Source organism: Procambarus clarkii, chromosome 43, assembly GCF_040958095.1.
Source record: "Procambarus clarkii isolate CNS0578487 chromosome 43, FALCON_Pclarkii_2.0, whole genome shotgun sequence".
Taxonomy (NCBI): Eukaryota; Metazoa; Arthropoda; class Malacostraca; order Decapoda; family Cambaridae; genus Procambarus; species Procambarus clarkii.
This window is the reverse complement of record NC_091192.1, coordinates 15,310,514-15,333,508: the sequence shown is the minus strand read 5'-3', so window position 1 is coordinate 15,333,508 and position 22,995 is coordinate 15,310,514. Positions and strand designations below refer to the sequence as shown.

Below are 22,995 nucleotides of genomic sequence, written 5' to 3'. Positions count from 1 at the left end.
CTCATCATCTCCCATTCTATGTGGCGCCCTTACCCGCCTGCGAGGCGTTCACAGTGGATGCCTTTCAGCAGGACTGGTCGAGGTGGAGTTACCTGTACCTCTTTCCCCGGTCCAGCTGGTGCTTCGGGTTCTGGCTTGTTTTGAGTCCTTCCAGAGGTGAGTAGTCCTCGTGGCCCTTTGGTGGCTGGCCCAGCTTTGTTTTCAGACGGTGCTTGATCGGTGTCCGAACCCAGGGCGTTTCCCGTGATTCCGCCTTTTTCGGCAGGTCGGACCGGTCCGGTACATGGCTGGTTCAGCCTTCTCCTTGGCTCTTCGCGTCTGGTCTTTTGACATGGGTGTATCACCATGTATATGGTGATCAGATGACTTCGCTGAAGGTGTCCCATCTGCGAGTATCGTCTCGGTGACAGTATGTAGTTTCCTGGTGTTTCTTTTCACCTTTTTTCTTGCTTACACATTGGGTTGTCTTGTCTTTTCTTGTTTTTTCAGGACTGTTAATTGATGCTTCTTATTGTTGCCTCATTTCGTGTGGAGCTGGCGGAGCCGCTCCGGCTTGCATTCGGGGTGGACGTCACATCCGCCCCGTTCCATACTCTTTCTCGTGCTTTGTTTCACCTCCGGCCTGTTATTGCGCTGCCTGAGCCATCATGGTCCTTCATCAGGGTGCTCCCTTATCTTTCCTCTCCTCGGTTTGTGGTAGCCCCTTCGGTTCAAGATTGTTTTTCGAAGGCCATATTTTTGTTGGCATTGGCCTCTGCGGGTCGGATCGGGGAGCTTCTGGTTCTCCTCCTGCGCAGGGGTTTCTGCTCTTTTGGTTCTGGTGGTAGGTTTGTACATTTGCAGTCTTCTCCGTCTTCTTGCGAAAACCGAGACGGCTGCTTTCTGGAGGGGTCCTTGGATTTTTTATGCTTGGTTGGTTCAGCTGGAGGTGCATCATGTGTTGTGTCCGGTTGCGGCTCTTCACCGTTACCTGCGTGCCGTGGCTGGGGATGCTCTTTGAGTTGATCCAGTTCCCCTCATTCCCTGTTCCAGGGAACGGGTCTGCCGGGTCGTTCGCAGGGTTTTTAAGTCTACCAGCCTGCGGTCTATCCTTGCGCCTGTGCCGTTCGGACGTTTGCAGCTTTCGCTGACATGTTTGGTAACATGTCTTGGGCTCAATTCGGGCATGGAGATTTGGAGGTCGCACAGGTTCCTGGCCGCCCGTTATTTTGTGAGCAGGTCTGCTCCTGGGCGTTCTTGTGTTGCTTTGAGTTGCAGGTTGCTGCCTGTGTCTCGACTTCGTGTTGCGGAGTTTGTGGCGACCGTCTCCCGGGTCAGCCCTTTCTTTTCCTTCTCTTTGGGTATGTAGCTACAGGGAGCCGTAGGGGCTCCCCACAGAAAACCAGCGTTGAATGTAATAAAACCCCATTTTCTGGGTGGGCCCCGAAGGCTCTTTGGCAATCCTCCCTTCCACCGGTCGGCGGTTTTTCGCGTGGGTTGAAGCTTAGCTTCTGAACTGGAGTGCTAGGCAGCCGGTGCGGTGAGGTCCAGCCCCCCCTCCCCTCTTCTCGGGGAGGGGAGGGCTGCGCGGACGAGCAGCACAGCAGTAAAATGTGATGTTTGCTTGTTTCCTTGAGAATGTAGGGAGTTTCTACCTTTCTGTTCGGTTTTGTTTTAGTTTTTTACCATGTGGGGTTTGTTTTGTTATGCCTACCTTTCTGGGTGCCTAACCCCAGTCGATGGCAGATAAGGAAAACCCCAACCACAAGGGGGTTTTCCAGGGCCATTGCTCCTGAAACCTCTCTGAAGGGGCCAGGTTCTGGCGCTGGTACCTGGGAGGTCTGAACTCCAAAGGTAATGTCCCGGTCTAATATCACATACATTAGCCTGATAAGCTCCAGGGAGCCTGCGGGCCTCACGCAGAAAATGGCGTTTCATTACATTCAACACTGTTTTTTTTAACTGTCATAAAATATCAACACAGTACTGTTTCTAGTGTACCTTGCCATACGTTCCTCCAGGAGTGGCATAAATGGTATAGGCAGTGTGAGGGACATGATTGATCTAAGTGATGAAGGCAGCAAAAAGTGCGTAAAGTATCTAAACATGATTTAATTACTTTCTAAACATATTTACCTGTACATAATGTTGCGTGTTGCAGGCTGAGCAATGCTGGCAATGTTTTCTGTTCTATGATTACGTTTTAGTCTCAGGGATGCTCCATCATGAGTCATGACTAGATCAAGACCAAAATTGTAACCAGTCCACCTCCATATGTGCTGTCCAGAGTTGGCCAGTACTCGTCCACAACGTGTGCATGATTTATCAAATTCCTCTTCTGAGATTTCACTTGGACTGTAAATGTAAAATATTTATAATTCAATTATAAATTTTTAATTGCAATGAAGTAAATGGCAAATTAAAGATCAACCAATGAATGAAATTAAATGCCCTTTTCATGTCGGCCCAAGGAAAGAGGGGCCAACGAGAAAAGGTACCATAAGTAAGCTCCCCGAGCTTGGCTATGGTATCACCGGGCTTTAGTTAAACACATGCACCAAGCCTCTGAGAACCATTCATCACTTGCCAGGAGCCATGACCAGCATTAACTGTAATGAAACACCAATTTCTAGGTGAAACCCCTAGTGGCTCCCTGAAGCTATCTTGCTGAGATGGCTCCTAGTCACTAGGTCATATCAACTGTGAACTTCTTAGGCATACTGGGGACCAGAGCAAGAACCCAGCCCCTACCTCAAAGATGTGCAGGAAGCAGGTGCCAAGCCATCACACCTTGAAAGGAATCCAAAACGTCAGCGAACCAGAATAGACCACTGCTGGCTTCAAAAGAGACCAAAGGCTCACAACCTGCCTATTGAACTCCCCCCAACTATGTAAAAACACAACTAATGTCCACTTGTTTGCCACCCCACCTCCACTCATTTGGGGAGGGGGAAAGTAGCTCTCACTATCCAATGACCTAAGCCCTCAGTTCTAGAGCAGATGCATACACAAAACCGCTACCTGACAACCTGAAAACGAGGAAGGGAATAGGGAACCACCGGGGTTCACCCAGAAATTGGTACTTCATTACACTTAATGCTTGTTTTCTGGGGTAGGGAGTTGGGGGAACGAGCCCCTTGTAGTTCACTGAAGCTAAATCTCCACAGAGAAGGAAGAAAACACAGGGACCCACTGTTGCTGATGTAAGTGCTGCTGGTATCTTCCCTGTATCCAGGCTCCTTCTGCATATTACTCTGAGTGCTCGCGCTACTGGTACTTTAAATTTCTTTATGAATATTGACTTCCATGAGTCAGGAAAAGGGGCTGAGTACATGGGCATGTTCTCAATTTCTCTTTCAAAGTCTTCTGAGTTCCTGTTAATATCCATTATATTATCTTGGTTATCTTGAGGTTATCTTGAGATGATTTCGGGGCTTTTTAGTGTCCCCCGCGGCCCGGTCCTCGACCAGGCCTCCACCTCCAGGAAGCAGCCCGTGACAGCTGACTAACACCCAGGTACCTATTTTACTGCTAGGTAACAGGAGCATAGGGTGAAAGAAACTCTGCCCACTGTTTCTCGCTGGCGCCTGGGATCGAACCCAGGACCACAGGATCACAAGTCCAGCGTGCTGTCCGCTCGGCCAACCGGCTCCCATGAGCTGCAGCTTGAATGTCTTTCATAGAGAAACTGTCTGGATCTTCAACTTTCATGTTGTTTATTGGAGTGCTAAACATAGCCTCATACTGGCCTTTTAGAATTTCACTAATTCCTTTGTTGTCTTCTGTGTACGAACCTTCAGTTGTAAGTAATGGTCTAATACTGGTGGAGGTTTTTTATTTTGATTATGCATATGTGAAAAAATATTTTGGATTTTTCTCTATCTCTTGTATATCTTTTTGTTCCAATTCCATTTCCTCAGATTCGAATGATCATTTCAACATCTGTTCTGTTTCTTCGATCTCCTTGTTTAGATTTAATTTCCTTTCTTGTGATAGTCGTGTCTGTTTAAGAATTTCTGTGATTTTTTCCTTCTCCTGTACAGTCGTCTGCGTTCTCTTTCTTGAGTGGTCCTCTTTCTGCAACCCGTCCTCAAACCAAGTTCATTCCATCCAGCAGTAGACCCCAAAGACACATTCATCAATTTTAACATGCTCTTCATTCAAAATAAGAATTTTCTGAAATAAAATTAATATTGTAATATTTTAGCATACTGTGCATATTTAGGCAGTGGTTAGGTTTGGTTAGGTGTCTAGGTTCTGTTGCCGATTATTTGTAGTACGTGGGTGAAGCACGTACAGCACTGTGGTTTGAACAAACCAGCATTAAATGTAATGAAATGCCATTTTCTGGGTGAGCCTTGAAGGCTCCTTGAAGTTATGAAACTGACATGTGTTATATTAGTTTGGTGCCATCAGTCCTTGGAATTTGAGTGCTTATTGGGGTCCACGGACCAGAACCTGGCACCCCCCTTTCCCCTTAGAGAGGCAAAGGGAGCAATGGCCATATGAGCTCTATATATGTAGAGTTTGTCATGTCTGCAATTGACCAGGAAAAGCATCCAGAAAGGTAGGTGAACCATTATAAATCTCTAACTGGTGAAAATTGCAACCTACATCTGAACAGAGGTCCAGAATTCCTCCCAATATAAAAGAAGGAAATAAGCAACACATCATCCAACTACAACACCCGCTCATTATAATCTCCCCCTCCCCTAGAGTGGAAAAGTGGGACGTAGCTCAGGCGAGCAGGCTGCACCATCCTCACTTTAGACAATGATGAAAACAGCACACCGGAGAGAGGGAGGGTGTCAGGGAACCCTTGGGGCCCTCACCTAGAAAATGGTGTTTCATTACATTCAATGCTGGTTTTCTGAGGGGAGCCCAGTCTGCTGACCAGACCACACACTAGAAGATGAAGGGAAGACGACGTTTCGGTCTGTCCTGGACCATTCTCAAGTCGATTGCAATTTGACTTGAGTCGACTTGAGAATGGTCCAGGACGGACCGAAACATCGCCGTCCTTTCATCTTCTAGTGTGCGGTCTGGTCAACATACTTTAGCCACGTTATTGTGACTCATCGCCTGCCCAGTCTGCTCCCTGAAGTTGACCCACAGATAAGTAAAACACCAGCGTTGAATGTAATGAAATGCGATTTTCTGGGTGAGCCCCGGAGGCTCCATGGAGCTTATCGGGCTAATGTATGTTATATTAGACCGGGACATTAGCTATGGAGTTCAGACCTACCAGGGACCAGCGCCAGAACCTGGCCCCTTCAGAGAGGTTTCAGGAAGCAATGGCCCTGGAAAACCCCCTTGTGGTTGGAGGTTTTCCTTATCTGCCTTCGACCAGGGTTAGGCACCCAGAAAGGTAGGCATAAGAAAACAAACCCCACATGGTAAGAAATTAAAACAAAAAGCGAACAGAGGTAGAAACTATCTACAATCCCAAGGAAACAAGCGAACAAGCAAACATCACACTTTACTGCCGCATCGATTGTCCGCGCAGCCCTCCCCACCCCAAGAGGGGGAGGGGGGGCCCCGGATCTCACCCCACCGGCTGCCTAGCACCAGTTCAAAAGCTAAGCTTCAACCAACGCGAAAAAAATTATGACCGGTAGGAGGGAGAGTTGCCAGGGAGACTCCAGAGCTCACCCAGAAAATAGCGTTTCATTACATTCAACACTGGTTTTCTGTGGGGAGCACCTACGGCTCCCTGGAGCTTCATACTTAAAGAGAAGGAAAAGAAAGGGCTGACCCCGGGAGGCGTCGGCCACAAACTCAGCAACGCGAAGTCGAAACAACAGGCAGCAACCTGCAACCCAAAGCAACACAAGAACGCACAGGAGCAGACACGCTCACAAATGAACGGGCGGCCAGAAACCTGTGCGACCTCCAAATCCTTGCGCCCGAAATGAGCCCAAGACGTCACCAAACACGGCAGCGAAAGCTGCAAACGTCCGAATGGCATGGGTGCAAGGATAGACCGCAGGCTGGTGGACTTAAGAAAACTGCGGACGACCTGGGAGACCCGAGCCCTGAAACAGGGAACGAGGGAAACCCGATCAACACAAAGCGCATCCCCAGCCACGGCACGCAGGTAACGGCGAAGAACTGCAACCGGACAACACATGTCACACCCCCGGCCGAACCAACCAAGCATCAATAACCCAAGGATCCCTCCAGAAAGCAGCCGTCTCTACCATTGTCAGAAGGACAGAGAAAGGCTGCAAGCGTACAAACCTACCACCAGTACCAAAAGAGCAGAAACCTCTGCACTGGAGGAGAGCCGGAAGCTCCCCGACCCGATCCACAGAGGCCAATGCCAACAAAGTATGGCCTTTGAAAAACAATCTTGAACTGAAGGGCCTACCACAAACTGAGGAGAGGAATGATAAAATGGCATGCTGATCAAGGACCAGGATGGCTCAGGTGGTGCATGAGCAGGCCGGAGGTGAAACACAACACGAGAAGCGAACGCAACGGGGCGGATGTGACGTCCACCCCGAACGCAAGTCGGAGCAACTCTGCCAATGCCGCACAATACGAGGGGAATATAAGAAGCATCAATTAACAGTCCTGAAAAACCCAAGAAAGGACAAGACAACCTGATGCGAAAGAGAAGACAACCTACGAAGAGCAAGAAAATGGTGAATAGAAACGCCAGGAACGTCATACTGTCGCCAAGACGAAGCTCGCGGGTGGGATACCATCAACCAAGCCATCTGATCACCATACAGATGGTGATACACCCGCGTCAGCAGGGCAAACACGAAGAGCCGAGGAGAAGACTGAACCAGTCACGTACAGGACTGGTTCAGTCCTGTACGTGACTGGTTCACGAAGACAAACACCCCCTAGGAAACCGAGGCCAGAGAAGCGTCTGTCCCGGTTGACATTAGCTTACGAACTGGTGCTAGGCAGCCGGCGCGGTGAGGTCCAGACCCCCCCTCCCCCTCTTGGGGTGGGGAGGGCTGCGCAGACAATCGGTGCGGCAGTAAAGTGTGATGTTCGCTTGTTTCCTTGGGATTGTAGAGAGTTTCTACCTCTGTTCGCTTTTTGTTTTAATTTCTTACCATGTGGGGTTTGTTTTCTTATGCCTTCCTTTCTGGGCGCCTAACCCTGGTCGAAGGCAGATAAGGAAAACCTCCAACCACAAGAGGGACTTCCAGGGCCAATGCTCCCTGAAACCTCTCTGAAGGGGCCAGGTTCTGGCGCTGGTCCCTGGTAGGTCTGAACTCCATCGCTAATGTCCCAGTCTAATATAACATACATTAGCCCGATAAGCTCCAGCGAGCCATAGGGGCTCCCCACAGAAACAGGGTCTTACCCCAGTAGGCACCAGCACCACAGATCTCATAACGAAGACAAGACAACTGGCCGCGACAGACAACCCAAGGCAACACAAGGCCGCAGAGGGCCCAGGATGTTAACAAGATATCTGGCGGCCAGGACCCTGTTAAATTTCCAAAACGCCAGCGCTTGAATATCAACCCAAGACATATTACTAAAAATGGCAGCAAGAGCTGCATACTTTCATACATCATAGCCACGAGGGTAGACCGCAGACTGTCAAGACTTGATAACCCTGCAGACAACCTGAGAAACAGGAGTGCTGGAACAGGGAACCTGGGTCCACTCAGAGAGCATCTACTGTCACTGAACCAGTAGCTCGTAGGTAATGACGTAAAGCGGCAACAGGTGGTGGCGAGGAGAGCTGGTGGTGGTAGTGAGGAGAGCTGGTGGTGGTAGCAGTGAAGAGCTGGGATGGTTGTGAGGAGTGTAGGGATGGTTGTGAGGAGTGTAGGGGTGGTTGTGAGGAGTGTAGGGGTGGTTGTGAAGACACTTGGGTGTGATAGTGATGAATGGCATTGAAAAAAAGGTAAACAGGGCAAAATTAGGAGGCATCCATTCTACCAGGTAAAGTGAACAATATCAACTAAGGAATAATAAAGTTGCATACACAGTAACTTACCCTCTGTCTTTGCCTTGATCAATTCTGAGCATGTTATACCACTGGTGCATACTGGCAGGTGTCAGCCACGATGGAGGCAAAATGCGATCAGAGTATAACATTTCAACATCCAGATGGTGATAGATAAGGTACTCAAGTCGCAGTGCAGAGAACACCAGAGAGAATTCTCGTCCATCTTCTTCAAGAAACCAACCAGGCTCTGCAAATGAATATGTGATAATCATTTCCAAATAGGGTAGGGTCCAAGAAAGTTACTGGCATTCTTGATGGACTATAAAATAATTATACAGCACTGTATTTGGCTTACTGTATTATAAAATTAATAGTATAAATCAAGAGATAAAATATTCTATAAAACCAGTAATGAAACGCCAATTTCTGGGTAAGCCCCGGAGGCTCCCTGGAGCTTATCGGGCTAATGTATGTTATGATAGACCGGGACATTAGCTATGGAGTTCAGACCTACCAGGGACCAGCGCCAGAACCTGATCCCTTCAGAGAGGTTTCAGGGAGCAATGGACCAGGAAAACCCCATTATGGTTGGAGGTTTTCCTTATCTGCCATCGACCGAGGTTAGGCACCCAGAAAGGTAGGCATAACAAAACAAACCCCACACGGTAACAAACTACAACAAAAACCGAACAGAGAGGTAGAAACTTCCTACAATCCCAAGAAAACAATCACACAATCAATTTACTGCCACGCCGGTCATCCGCGCAGCCCTCCCCATCCCAGGGGGGGAAGAGGGCCCCGGACCTCACCGCGCTAGCTGCCTTCAGTTCGGAAACTAAGCTTCAACCAACGCAAAAAAAAACACCGCCCGGATGGGAGGGAGGGTAGCCAGGGAGCCTCCGAGGCTCACCCAGAAAATGGCGTTTCATTACATTCAATGCTGGTTTTCTGTGGGGAGCCCCTATGGCTCCCTGGAGCTACATACCCAAAGAGAAGGAAATAGGGACTTACCCCGGGAGGCGCCGGCCACAAACTCCTCAACGCGAAGTCAAGACAACTGGCTGCAACCTGCAACCCAAAGCAACACAAGAACGCCGACGAGCAGGGACGTTCACTAAATAACGGGCGGCCAGGACCCTGTTCAACTTCCGAAATCCACGCGCTGCAATATGAGCCCAAGACATGTTACCAAACACGGCAGCCAAAGCTGCAAACTTCCGAATGTCATAGGCGCAAGAATAGACCCGAACCTGAGAACAGGGAAGAATGGAAACCGGATCAACCCAAAGCGCATCCCCCAGCCACCCCGGCTGAAGCGCGCAGGTAACGGCGAAGTGCTGCAATCGAACACAACACATGATGCACCCCCGGCCGAACCAACCAAGCATCAATGACCCACAGACCCCTCCGGAAAGCCGCCATCTCTGTCTTCGCCAGAAAAGATGGAGAAGGCTGCAAACGAACAAACCTACCCCCAGGACCAAAAGAGCAGAAACCCCTGTGCCGGAGGAGAGCATGAAGCTCCCCAACCCGACCCCCAGAGGCCAATGCCAACAAAAACAAAGCCTTGGAAAAATAATCCGGAACCGAAGGGGCCACCACAAACCAAGGAGAGGAAAGATAGGAGAGCACCCTGTCCAAGGACCAGGACGGCTCAGGAGGCGCATGAGCAGGCCGGAGGTGAAACATAGCACGGGAAAGCTTACGGAATGGGACGGATGTGACGTCCACCCCGAAGGCTAGCTTGAGCGGCTCCGCCAGCGCCACACGATACGAGGCGACAGTATTAGGCATCAAATGACAGTCCTGAAAAAGCCAAGAAAGAAAAGACAAGACAACCTGATCCGAAAGGCAACCTACAGAGCCAGAAAATGGCGAAAGGAACACCAACTTTAGTATGAAACTTCATACTGTCGCCGATGATTGTGAATTGTTATTCACCAATTGATTGTGAATATTTTAGTTTACTTTGAAAAGCTTCATAGAAAACACCGACCTCACCTAACCTTTTTAGTATGTTAAGATAAGCATCTTATTGCTTCTTATTTACAATTATTACTTAACCTATCAACGGTATAGGTTAAGTAATAATTGTAATTAAAAAGCAATAAGATGCTAATCTTAACATACTAAGAAGGTTAGGTGAGGTCGGTGTTTTCTATGAAGCTTTTCAAAGTAAACTAAAATATTCACAATCAATTAGTATGTCACATATGCACTTATTAAATAAGCCAATATTGACTAAAAGCAAGTGCGAGAACGGGTTGGATGATAAGGTACCCTTAAGTATACATATTTCCCTATCAACACAAACTAAAATACAAATAAATGATAGATGGCAATCTCAACCCACAGGAGTTAAGATGATGATAATGACATGCAAAAATGGAAAGTTATTTTGTATTTTGTACAGTATTACTATATGGTGACGAGCTTGTGGCACAATGGCTCATGGTTGTCAGTAAAAATTTAAATAAAAATTACATTAATTAATCCCAATTTTTTTATATAAAAATAATTTTGATGTTACTGTATTATACAGTAATATATTCTTAAAACATGTCTTAATTAACATTTATTATTGCATTTACATATACTGTATTTTAGTTATTTTTGTTTTACATTATATATCATCTTTAGCAATTCTATCATAAATTCTATCAGTTCTATCATACATTTGACAAACTTTGTCTCAAGAGAGTAACGAGGGTTTTAGAAATAATTAAATGAAAACGCTGGAAATAAGTCTTCTGTTCCACAAAATTTGTACCTTTAGATTCAATTGATAAAATAGAATTTACCTATAACTTTTCATTTTATGCTGACAACTCCTTACTAAATCAACATTTTCAATACCCAATTGTTTCTCACCTGTTCGATTCCTGAACTGCTTGTGGGCTTCCAAGAATGCCTCCTCATGTGATCCTTCCCACGAAGGGTTCAACCGCAAGAACACCCAAGCCTGCACAATGGAACATGATATTACAAATTAACTTCCTAAATGAGATACAAAAAACAGTGTTGAATGTAATGAAATGCCATTTTCTGGGTGAGACCCGGAGGCTCCCCGGAGCTATCCAGGCTGATATGGATATATTACTTTGGCATCAGTGTGAATGGAATTCTTAGGCCTACCGGGGACTACGAGGCAGGACCTGGCCCCCTCAGAGAGGCACAAGGAACAATGGCCTATAGAATTGCACATGTGATTTGGAACAGACTATGTCTGCCATTGACCAGGTCAGGCACCCAGAAAGGTAAGCATTCCAAAACACACCCCTATTCTGGTTGAAACTACTACTACTGAAAGTCAAACAAGTGGACAGAACTCCCCAAAGACAAACGAGCATGACGTCACGATGTGCCGTGCCGCCGTCTGCGCAGCTCTCCCCTTTCCAGGAGGGTGAAGGGGGAGCCCCAGACCACGCCAGCTACCCACACCCCCAATTCTCGGTTGATGAGTTTGAGGCTTGGTCGTGTGACTCCAGCTCCTGATTTTTGTAATTACCTAAGTGTAATTACCTACGTATAGTTACAGGTTGAGAGCTACGCTCGTGGTGTCCCGTCTCCCTAGCACTCTATGTCATATAACACTTTGAAATTACTGACGGTTTTGGCCTCCACCACCTTCTCACCTAACTTGTTCCAACCGTCTACCACTCTGGTTACAAAAGTGAATTTTCTTATATTTCTCCGGCAGCTTTGTTTCGTTAGTTTAAATCTATGACCTCTTGTTCTTGAAGTTCCGGGTCTCAGGAATTCTTCCCTATCAATTTTATCGATTCCTGTTACTATTTTGAACGTAGTGATCATATCACCTCTTTTTCTTCTATCTTCTAGTTTTTGCATATTTAATGCCTCTAACCTCGCAGGGGAGCCGGTCGGCCGAGCGGACAGCACGCTGGACTTGTGATCCTGTGGTCCTGGGTTCGATCCCAGGCGCCGGCGAGAAACTATGGGCAGAGTTTCTTTCACCCTATGCCCCTGTTACCTAGCAGTAAATTAGGTACCTGGGTGTTAGTCAGCTGTCACAGGCTGCTTCCTGGGGGTGGAGGCTTGGTCGAGGACCGGGCTGCGGGGACACTAAAAGCCCCGAAATTATCTCAAGATATATCTCAAGATAACCTCTCCTCGTAGCTCTTGTCCTTCAGTTCTGGGAGCCACTTAGTGGCATGTCTTCGCACCTTTTCCAGTTTGTTGATGTTCTTCTTAAAATATGGGCACCATACAACCGCTGCATATTCCAGCTTTGGTCTAACAAAAGTCGTAAACAATTTCTTTAGTATTTCTCCATCCATGGATTTAAAAGCAATTCTGAAGTTAGAAAGTGTAGCATAGGCTTCTCGCACAATGTTCTTAATGTGGTCCTCAGGTGACAGTTTTCTATCTAGAACCACCCCTAGATCCCTTTCTTTGTCTGAATTCTTTAAAGATTTCTCACATAATTTATAGGTTGTGTGGGGTCTATGTTCTCCAATTCCACATTCCATAACATGGCATTTATTCACATTATATTCCATTTGCCAAGTGGTGTTCCATATACTTATTTTGTCCAGGTCTTCTTAAAGGGCATGACAATCATCTAGGTTTCTTATCTTCCCTATTATCTTAGCATCATCAGCAAACATGTTCATATAATTCTGTATTCCCACTGGTAGATCGTTTATGTAGACAATGAACACTACCGGTGCAAGAACTGAACCCTGTGGTACTCCACTCGTGACATTCCTCCAATCCGATACATTGCCTCTGATCACAGCCCTCATTTTTCTATCAGTCAGGAAATTTTTCATCCATGTTAGAAGCTTACCTGTCACCCCTCCAATATATTCCAGTTTCCAGAACAACCTCTTATGGGGAACTCTGTCGAAAGCCTGTTTTAGGTCCAGATAAATGCAGTCAACCCAACCATCTCTTTCCTGTAAAATCTCTGTGGCTTGATCATAAAAACTGAGTAAGTTCGTTACACAGGATCTTCCAGATCGAAAACCATACTGTCTGTCTGATATTATATAGTTTTTCTCCAGGTGTTCAACGCATTTAGTTTTAATTATTTTTTCCAATATTTTGACTATTACACTTGTCAATGATACAGGTCTATAATTAAGGGGTTTTTCCCTACTTCCACTTTTGTAGATTGGAACTATGTTAGCCTTTTTCCACACATCAGCTACAACTCCTGTAAACAGGGATGCCTAAAAAATCAGTTGAAGTGGAATGCTGAGCTCAGGTGCACATTCTCTCAGAACCCATGGTGAAATTCCATCTGAGCATTGTGTTTTCTGTGCTGTGATTTGTGTCCAATGCTGTCTTCTGGGTGTTGTATGAGCTGGGAGTAAATTCACAGGTGCAGGGGCTGCAAGCACTTAGGGTTACTTTCCCTAAGTGCCCTGTAAGTACAGTAGAACCTCTATTAACGAGTTTAATCCGTTCTGGCACCGAGCTCATTATCTGGAAAACTCGTCTTAAGAAACAAATTTCCCCATTTAAAATAAAGGAAATAAATTTAATCCATTCCACTCCCAAAAACATCAATACTTGTATGACATTTTTTTATGTAAATATAATACTGCACATGTAATTATAAATGTTTTGTTGTACTGTTTTAATGTTTACTTTACCTAATGAAGAGTCATTGCTAGCTTGAGGGAGACGATGGGGAGGTGGGAAGGAGGAGAGGGGTTATGGTGTGGAAAGAGAATCCACCACTGAGTCAGGCGGGCTCTCTCTTCTTGGGAATTTCACCCCACTGGGACCGGGTTTTGGTTCACGATCACTGGCTCTTCTTTTCTCTACTTTTGCAAAGAACGTATCTATTGACAATTGCTTTTGTCTTTTTTTTTAGGATGTCCTTAAAACGAGACAGCAAATTGTCATTAAACATGTTCACACACCGGGTTCTCACTGCTTGATCAGGGTGATGTTTTTCTAAGAATGCGGTTACCTTTTCAAACATTCCCAACACTTCCCTGATCTCACTTGAAGAGGCAGCAGCATCCTCCCCTACCTCCTCCTTCCCTGATGAGAGCTCTTGTGCCTCCTCTTGATTAAGCTTCTTCTGAAGTTCCAGGAATGCCTCAGTGGTCAGTTCCTCACTGTGCTCCTCCACTAACTCCTGCACATCAGCAGCATCCAACTCCAGACCCAAAGTTTGCCCCAGAGCAACAATATCATCCACTAGATGCACTTCCGGGTCTTCCACAGGTGCAGATGCAGATGCAGGTGCAGGATCGAAACCTTCAAAGTCTCGCTCAGGGATATCCTCAGGCCACAGGTTATGCCATGCAGAGTTCAGGGTCCTCCGTGTCACTCCTTCCCAGGCCTTATCGATCAAACGTAAGGCACCCAGGATATTGAAGTGGTTCTTCCAGAATTCTTTGAGAGTCAGCTCTGTATTATCGATCACATCAACACACCTCTCCAACAAGGCCTTCATGTAGAGTTTCATAAAGTTTGCAATGACTTTCTGGTCCATAGGTTGCAGGAGTGGAGTGGTAGGAGGAAGGAACTAGATGGTGATGAACTGATTTTCTGGATACAATTCATCTCGCATTTGTGGAGGCTGTGCAGGAGCATTATCGAGCACAAGCAAGGCCTTGAGTGGCAACTGCTTCTCTTCAAGATATTTCCTCACTGAAGGGCCAAAAACATCATTGACCCATTCAGTGAAGAATATCCTCATGACCCAGGATTTCTTATTGGACCTCCACATCACATTCAGCCGCGCCTTGTACACTTTACATGCCTTGAATATGTGTGGATTTTCTGAGTGATAGACTAGCAGTGGCTTGACCTTGCAATCGCCACTTGCATTGGCGCAGAGGACGAGAGTAAGCCGATCCTTCATCGGTTTGTGGCCAGGCAAAGATTGTTCCTCCTGTGTGATGTAGGTCCTCTTCGTCATTTTCTTCCAAAACAGGCCAGTCTCGTTACAATTAAAAACTTGTTGGGGTAAGAACTCCTTTCCAGCAACAAATTCCTGGAACTCTGGTACAAATTTCTCAGCAGCAGCTTTATCAGAGCTGGCAGCCTCCCCTTGTGGCACAAAACTGTGGATATCGCTTCTCTTCCTAAATTTCTCAAACCAGCCACGGCTTGCCTTAAATATCTCCTCCTCTTCAGACGACGCACCTGGTGTCTTCCTGACAAGGTCCACATACAACTTCTTGGCCTTTGCACAGACAAGAGCTTCAGACACACTATCGCCATGCAATTGCCTTTCATTCAGCCAGACTAGCAGTAGCTTTTCAACCTCTTCTAGGATTTGTGGACGTTTCTTGTTAACCTTGGTAACTCCTTTAGCCACCTCAAGCATCTTAAATTGTTCCTTCCTCTTCAGAATGGTACAAATCGTTGATGAGGACCTGCCATACTCCCTGACAAGATCAATCACACGTACACCACGCTCGTGCTTTGCTATGATTTCCTTCTTCACTTCCACAGTAATTGTCGCTTTCTTCCCCTTCCCAACACTGTCTTTAGCAAGCAGCTTCTTTGGCCACATCGTGCATTACAAATTGCAGTCACAAAACCACAAAAAAACAGAGAAAAGCACAAATAAATCCAGAGGGATGCTTGTCGTGTGAGATACAACAACAACACTGGCGTCGGAGGCGTCCGAGAATTTGCAAGAACCCGCGAGACACTAGGAAGCACCATGTGGTTTTGCTCGTTAATAGAGGTGAAGCTCGTCAATAGAGACAAATTTGCTGCGAGTGGCTCGCTCGTTACTGGAAATACTCGTAAAAAGAGCCGCTAGTTAATCGAGGTTCCATTGTACTGCCCTTGGGGCTTGAGGCCATCTTCCACAAGTCACCTAGGGGTCTACCTCTGTTTGGTCTTATGCTGCTCGGTAATTGACTGCCCTGAGTGTGCTGGGGGGTTTTCTCCTCCCTTGTTTAACTTAGAGTAAGGGGTAGTTTGCACTGGTTGGGGCACGGGGTACTGCACAGCTAGTTATCACCTATTATAGCAGCCGGACCAGTTCCGCCTGGGTACGCTGTCCTTTTGTGGGGTTTTTCTTTTGTTTTTGTTTTCCTGCCTGGTGGGGAGATCTGCCTTGGTTAGTTATCCCCTGTCTATATTTAGGTTTATATACATACTGTATCTGTGTTTCTGGGTGATATCCCCTGCTAGGCCCCCCGTGAATGGACACACCCTGGGGGTTCAGGTTTTAGGAGTTTGATTGGTAAATTTAGGCACCAGTTCGCAGTAGAGGAGCACTAGCAGGGAAGCAGTCTCCGCCAGACCCTGGGGTCGTAGGTGTCTCCAATCCCCAAGCAGCATGACGGATGATCGTCTCCCTGAAACAGGGATGATGAACAACCCTCAAAGTCGCCCAAGGCGAGAGTGAGCTCAGAAGAAGTACCATGGTACAACCAAGCCCACAGGGGTTTTTCCAGGTCCATGGAGGAAATAAGCCCTATGGGAAGCCCAGGCACTGGGGCCAGCTAAGCCGGTAAACCCTGTCTAAAGCAGGCAAACCTGACTGCATGTAACAGTCATGAAACCTCGGGTGTAACAGGGAAGGACAGGGAAGGATAACCACAGCCTAGGCTAAGCCTAATAAATAGCTTGGCAGACCTGCACTGCCAAAACAGACTAACACGGCAAAATGAAAACAAAAGAAAGTCCCCGAAAGCACACAACAAGCAAACAAGCTACCTGAGAAAAACATCAGCCGCTGCATAATAGCAATGCAGGCTGTGCTAGCCACAGTGTGCCCCACCTGCAAACAAACAGGCCCTTAACTGGGGCAAGGCAGAAAGCACAAGACCCCCAACTTACCCCAAGGGCAAGGACACCACAAGCAAGGAAGCCCCCTAACAGGGAGTGTTTCCCGCACACCCCGGAGAAGATGACCCTGAGACGCAAGTGCAGTACTTACATACTACCTAAGGAAGGGAACAGTAGGTGCATGCAGCTCCAGTACTCCAAACTCCTGGCAACACACATTTGTTTTATAACACTGATACAAGGGCAAAACACCAAGGAAAATGGGTACAAGGAACCAGAGCAACAGTGACCACTCAGCACGGCATCAGTCAAAGAACTGAATGGTGGCAGCCTGACCTTCCCAGGCTGGCTTCCCCTGCCCCCCCTGTGGGGTGGGTGGGGTGGGTGGGGTGGTGTAGGAGGTTAGTTGGATGAAGTTTTGCCTGTTTGCTTTCTAGGGGAGTTCTTTTGCTCTTGTGAGAACGTAACTTGAAATTTTTCAACCAGACAGTGGTCTGTTTTGATTCGCCTACCTTTCTGGGTCCTTTCCCGGTTGATGGCAAGATGACATATTTTAAGTGTAAAGTGGTCATGGCCATTGTTCCCTGCACCTCTCTGAGGGAGGCCAGGTTCTGGCTCATGATCCCCGGTTGGCTTAAAAAAAAAAGAAAAAAAAAAAAAAAAAAAAAGTACTCTGCGACTGATGACACCCAAGTAGTAGTATGGCACATGATCAGTAAGATAGCTTCTAGGAGCCGATGGGACTTCCCCCCCCCCCCCCCCCCAGAAAAAAACACCAAACTGGTAAGTCATGTTGTTTAAGAATGCATCAGGTACAAAAACCCAGCATTGAATATAATGAAATGCCAATTTTTGGAGGAGCCCCCGGTGGCTCCCTGAAGCTCTCTTTCCGAGATTGCTTCACATTAAAAGGTCATTTCAGTTGCTGATAGTTCTGTTTTAAATGCCAGGGACCAGAGCCAGAATCTGGCCCTCACATAAGAGGCGTGGGGAGCAGGTGACAATTAGCCATCTCACCAGAAAAGGCCTCCAGAAAGTCAGTGCAGCTTCACATACAATTGGAGGATTCACCAAAAACAAAGCCTTGAAAACCACCAAAAAACTTCCATATGTGAGTCATGTTGGAAATTTCCAACACTTAATTACTAACATTCAGTACATTAAGAAACTATTCTTATACTGTGTAATATATTTTACTAACACTACTAACCAGTACAGTAGTGAAATTACATCATTTAATGCATAATAATGCCTCATTTTCCCAGAAATTCTAGTCAGGTGTTGCATCAGCACACACAACTAAAGGGAAATATTTACTTATATGTCTATATGTAAAGCTATGCTGACTTTTTGAAGGCTTTTTCTGGATGAGGTGGCAGATTGTTACCTGCTCCCAGCTTAGCTGGCACAGACCGACCCAGACATGTACTCTTTCGCCACCTGTACCTTGCCAGACTTCCTCACCCTATCACAGTCAAAATATGTCACATATAATTTGCTTTTTATTTTTCCTGTGATCAGGGAATGCATTTTAACAATATTAGAAGGAACAAAAAATAAAAAATATAAAATTATTTTGCACTGGGCTGTTGTCAGCTATTAATAACTGAGCATCCCACAGGTTAAACAAATGACAAGTTTCATGCAGTTGATTCATGTGTGTGTGGTTGTCATTGAACCAAAGGCAACAGCAGTCACCCTGAGTAATTATATACTGAGTTTCCATACTAGTGAAGAATACAAAGTAAACTTTGTGCTGAATCAGCATTGCACTATAATTTTATCCTACCTTCAGCATGACATAAACACTGAACTCCGTCTGCATGACATACAAGTGTGGTGAAGATAGCAGCTCGTAGAACAAGTCCGGCGGTATGTGTCGCAGTGTTGCAGGATGCTCTGTAACCTAGCAAGACAGTCTTATTTTTTATATATACAGTAATTAGGAAATATATATAGAGTGACATCAGTTTCATGGATTAATTAAAAAAAAAAAATACTTCATAATAACTGGGCATATCTTGCCATCATGGAAGCTAGTGGTGTCCCGGGCTTCTCACTTACCACCTGCATGTGTCCTCACCTGTGTAAGGAGGTTGTGGAGTAGCCACTGTTTACATGCTTTGTCCACTTCCACCACTCCGTACCTCCTTGCAGCCTCATGGTACTGGAGCACAGTCTGAAAGCCAGCAAACACAGGATCTGTCACTCGTGAACAGGACAGTAAATTGCACACATAGTGGCACCTCGATTAACGAGCGGCTCTATATACGAGCATTTCAAGTAACGAGCGAGCCACTCACAGAACATTTGTCTCTACTAACGAGCTATTCCTCGATTAACGAGCGTTTCCACTGGTTCTCTGACACCTTTTATGACAGTTTTGTTGTTGTTTCGTATAACATGACCACATGACACATGGCTCGTTTCCACATGACAAGCTCGGTGCCGGAACAGATTAAACTCATTAATCGAGGTGCCACTGTACAATGTCATTAATACAACATGCAGCAAATTGGTTAAATTATTTATGATAATTTAAACAAAAAATAAGAGGGTATTCATTAACTACAAGTTTTCAGCCCAGAATAATTCTGCAGCAGCTCTTATCATATCATGTCTGGAGTTGTTCCACATATTCATTATCAATATCGCCTTTACCTTTAAGAAATGAGATGAACTAAGGAGAAGACATCTCTCTCCATAGTATCCACCCATTTAACCCTTAAACTGCGCAATACATACATATACGAAGGGAGTAACTGTCACAAAATCGCGCACATCGTACATAAACGATTGAGGGTCTAGCACACGATTTTAAAGGCCCCACGAGGGATAAGGGCAGCAATAGTCAAGCCGACCCCAATTCTAAACAGACGCCATCTTGAAAAAAACAGCAATGAATGTAATGAAACGCCATTTTCTGGGCGAGCCCCGGAGGCTCCCTGGAGCTTATCAGGCGAAAGTATATTATATTAGACCGGGACATTAGCTATGGAGTTCAGACATACCAGGGACCAGCACCAGAACCTGACCCCTTCAGAGAGGTTTCAGGGAGCAATGGCCCTGGAAAACCCCCTTGTGGTTGGGGGTTTTCCTTATCTGCCATCGACTGGGGTTAGGCACCCAGAAAGGTAGGCATAACAAAACAAACCCCACATGGTAAGAAACTAAAACAAAAAACCGAACAGAGAGGTAGAAACTCCCTACAATCCCAAGGAAACAAACAAACAAGCAAACATCACACTTTACTGCCGCGCCGATCATCCGTGCAGCCCTCCCCTCCCTAAGAGGGGGAGGGAGAGCCCCGGACCTCACCGCGCTGGCTGCCTAGACCCAGTTCGGAAGCTAAGCATCAACCAACACGAAAAATCGCCGACCAGTGGGGAGAAAGGGATGCCAGGGAGTCTCCAGGGCTCACCCAGAAAATGGCTTTTCATTACATTCAATGCTGGTTTTCTGTGAGCAGCCCCTACAGCTTCCTGGAGCTACATACCCAATGAGAAGGAAAAGAAAGGGTTGACCCCAGGAGGCGGCCACCACAAACTCCGCAACCAGAAGTCAAGACAACAGACTTCAAGATTGACAGACTCATGGAATTCAATATTTGTAAAGAAATGCAAAGTGCCAGTAGCACAGGCACTCAGTATAGTGTGGAGGAAGAGCTTGGACACAGGGGAGATACCAGATGCACTTAAAGCAGCAGACATTGCCCCTCTACACAAGAGTGGTAGCAAAGCATTGGCAAAGAATTATAGACCAGTTGCACTAACATCCCACATAATAAAAGTATTTGAGAGAGTGATCAGGAGTCAGGTCACTAGATTCATGGAAACCAATGACCTCCACAATCCAGGCCAACATGGATTTAGAGCAGGAAGATCATGCCTCTCACAGCTACTTGACCACTATGACAAAATCACTGAGGCATTAGAGGAAAAACATAATGCAGATGTCATGTACACAGATTTTGCAAAGGCATTCGACAAATGTGACCATGGAGTGATTGCACACAAAATGAGGTCAATGGGTATAACTGGTAAAGTAGGACGCTGGATACTCAATTTCCCGTCGAACAGAACACAAAGAGTAACAGTCAATCAAGTAAAATCGAGTCCAAGCGTAGTTAAAAGCTCTGTACCTCAAGGTACAGTCCTTGCACCACTGCTGTTCCTTATTCTCATATCAGATATAGACAAAAACACAAGTCACAGCTTTGTGTCATCCTTTGCAGATGATACAAAAATCAGCATGAAAATTACTTCTGCTGAAGACATTGATAAACTACAAACAGATATTAACAAAGTTTTCGATTGGGCAGCAGAAAATAACATGATGTTTAACGGTGATAAATTCCAGGTACTCAGATACGGCAAAAATGAGGATCTTAAACATAATACAGGGTACAAAACACAATCGAATCTGCCCATAGTAGGAAAACAGCATGTCAAGGATTTGGGAATAATGAAGTTCGACGACCTAACGTTTAGGGAGCATAACCAAGCAAGTATTGCGTCAGACAGAAAAATGATAGGATGGATTACGAGAACCTTCAAGTCCAGAGATCCCATCACAATGGTTGTACTCTTCAAATCACTTGTGTTGTCCCATCTTGAGTACTGCTCAGTACTCAAGTACTCAGTACTCCCCCTTCAGAGCAGGAGAGATTGCTGAAATTGAGGGAATACAGAGAACATATACAGCACGCATAGACGAGATAAAGCACCTAAATTATTGGGATTGTCTCAAAGCTCTCCAAATGTACTCACTAGAAAAGAGACGAGAGAGATACCAAATAATATACACATGGAAAATACTGGAGGGACAGGTCCCAAATCTGCACAGTAAAATAACAACGTACTGGAGTGAACGACATGGAAGAAAATGCAGAATAGAACCAGTGAAGAGCAGAGGTGCCATGGGCACAATCAGAGAACACTGTATGAACATCAGAGGCCCACGGTTGTTCAACGTCCTACCAGCGAGCATCAGAAATATTACAGGAACAACCGTGGACATCTTCAAGCGGAAACTAGATTGTTTCCTTCAAGGAGTGCCGGACCAACCGGGCTGTGGTGGGTATGTGGGCCTGAGGGCCACTCCAGGCAACAGCCTAGTGGACCAAACTCTCACAAGTCAAGTCTGGCCTCAGGCCGGGCTTGGGGAGTAGAACTCCCAGAACCCCATCAACCAGGTATCAACCAGGTAACAAGCAGCAACCTGTAACCCAAAGCAAAACAAGAAGCACAGGAGCAGACACACTCACAAAATAAAGGGCGGCCAGGAACCTGTGTGACCCCCAAATCGCCGCACCCTAAATGAGCCAAAGACATCACCAAACACGGCAACAAAAGCTGTAAACGTCCAAATGGCACAGGCACCAGGATAGACCCCAGGCTGGTAGACTTAAGAACCCTGCGAGCCCTGGGAGACAAGTAACGAGGATAACTAGATCAACCCAAAACGCATCCCCAGCCACAGCACGCAGGCAACGGTGAAGATCTTTAACCAGACACAACACATGAACCAATCAAGCATCAATAACCCAAAGACCCCTCCAGAAAGCAGCCAACTCGGCCGTTGGCAGAAGGACGGAGAAAGGCTGCAAACGTACAAATCTACCACCAGTACCAAAAGAGCACAAACCCCTGCGCCAGAGGAGAGCCGGAAACTCCCCGACCCGACCCGCAGAGGCCAATGCCAACAAAAATATGGCCTTCGAAAAACAATCTTGAATTGAAGGGGCTACCACAAACCAAGGAGAGAAAAATTAAGGGAGCACCCTGATCAAGGACCAGGACAGCTCAGGTGGCGCATGAGCAGGCCGGAGGTGAAATAAAGCACAAGAAAGCGTGCGGAACGGGGCGGATGTGACGTCCACCCCGAACGCAAACCAGAGCGGCTCCGCCAGCACAGCACAATACAAGGCGACAGTAAGAAGCATTAATTAACAGACCCGAAAAACCAAGAAAGGACAAGACAACCCGATGCGAAAGAGAAACAACCTACGAAGAGCAAGAAAATGGCAAATAGTAATGCCAGGAAACGTCATACTGTCGCCGAGACGAGGCTCGCAGGTGGGACACCATCAACGAAGCCACCTGATCACCCTAGACATGGTGATACACCTGCGTCAAGAGACCAGACATTAGAGCCGAAGAGAAGGCCAAACCAGCAACGTACAGGATCGGTCCAAGCTGCCGAAAGAGGCAGAGCCGTGGGAAATACCCCTGGTTCAGACACCTATCAAGCAGCGTCTGAAAACAACCCTAGGCCGGTCACCAAGGGGCCACAAGGACTACTCTCCTTGGAAAGGACTCCAACCGAGCCAGAACCCGAAGTAACAGCTGGACTGG

At 46.5% G+C, this 22,995-nt stretch overlaps 1 protein-coding gene across 1 annotated transcript in view; it reads right to left on the bottom strand.

The window, feature by feature from the left end:
* The window catches only part of gcl (germ cell-less), a 68,851-nt gene that overhangs the window by 18,733 nt on the left and 27,123 nt on the right, over positions 1-22,995 (bottom strand). The window contains exons 6-10 of the mRNA XM_045738591.2: positions 18,723-18,818; positions 18,429-18,545; positions 10,775-10,865; positions 7,952-8,150; positions 2,116-2,334 (exon numbers count right to left, since the gene is read on the bottom strand). Coding sequence (XP_045594547.1) covers positions 2,116-2,334; positions 7,952-8,150; positions 10,775-10,865; positions 18,429-18,545; positions 18,723-18,818 — 722 coding nt within the window. The remainder of the gene's footprint in view (positions 1-2,115; positions 2,335-7,951; positions 8,151-10,774; positions 10,866-18,428; positions 18,546-18,722; positions 18,819-22,995) is intronic.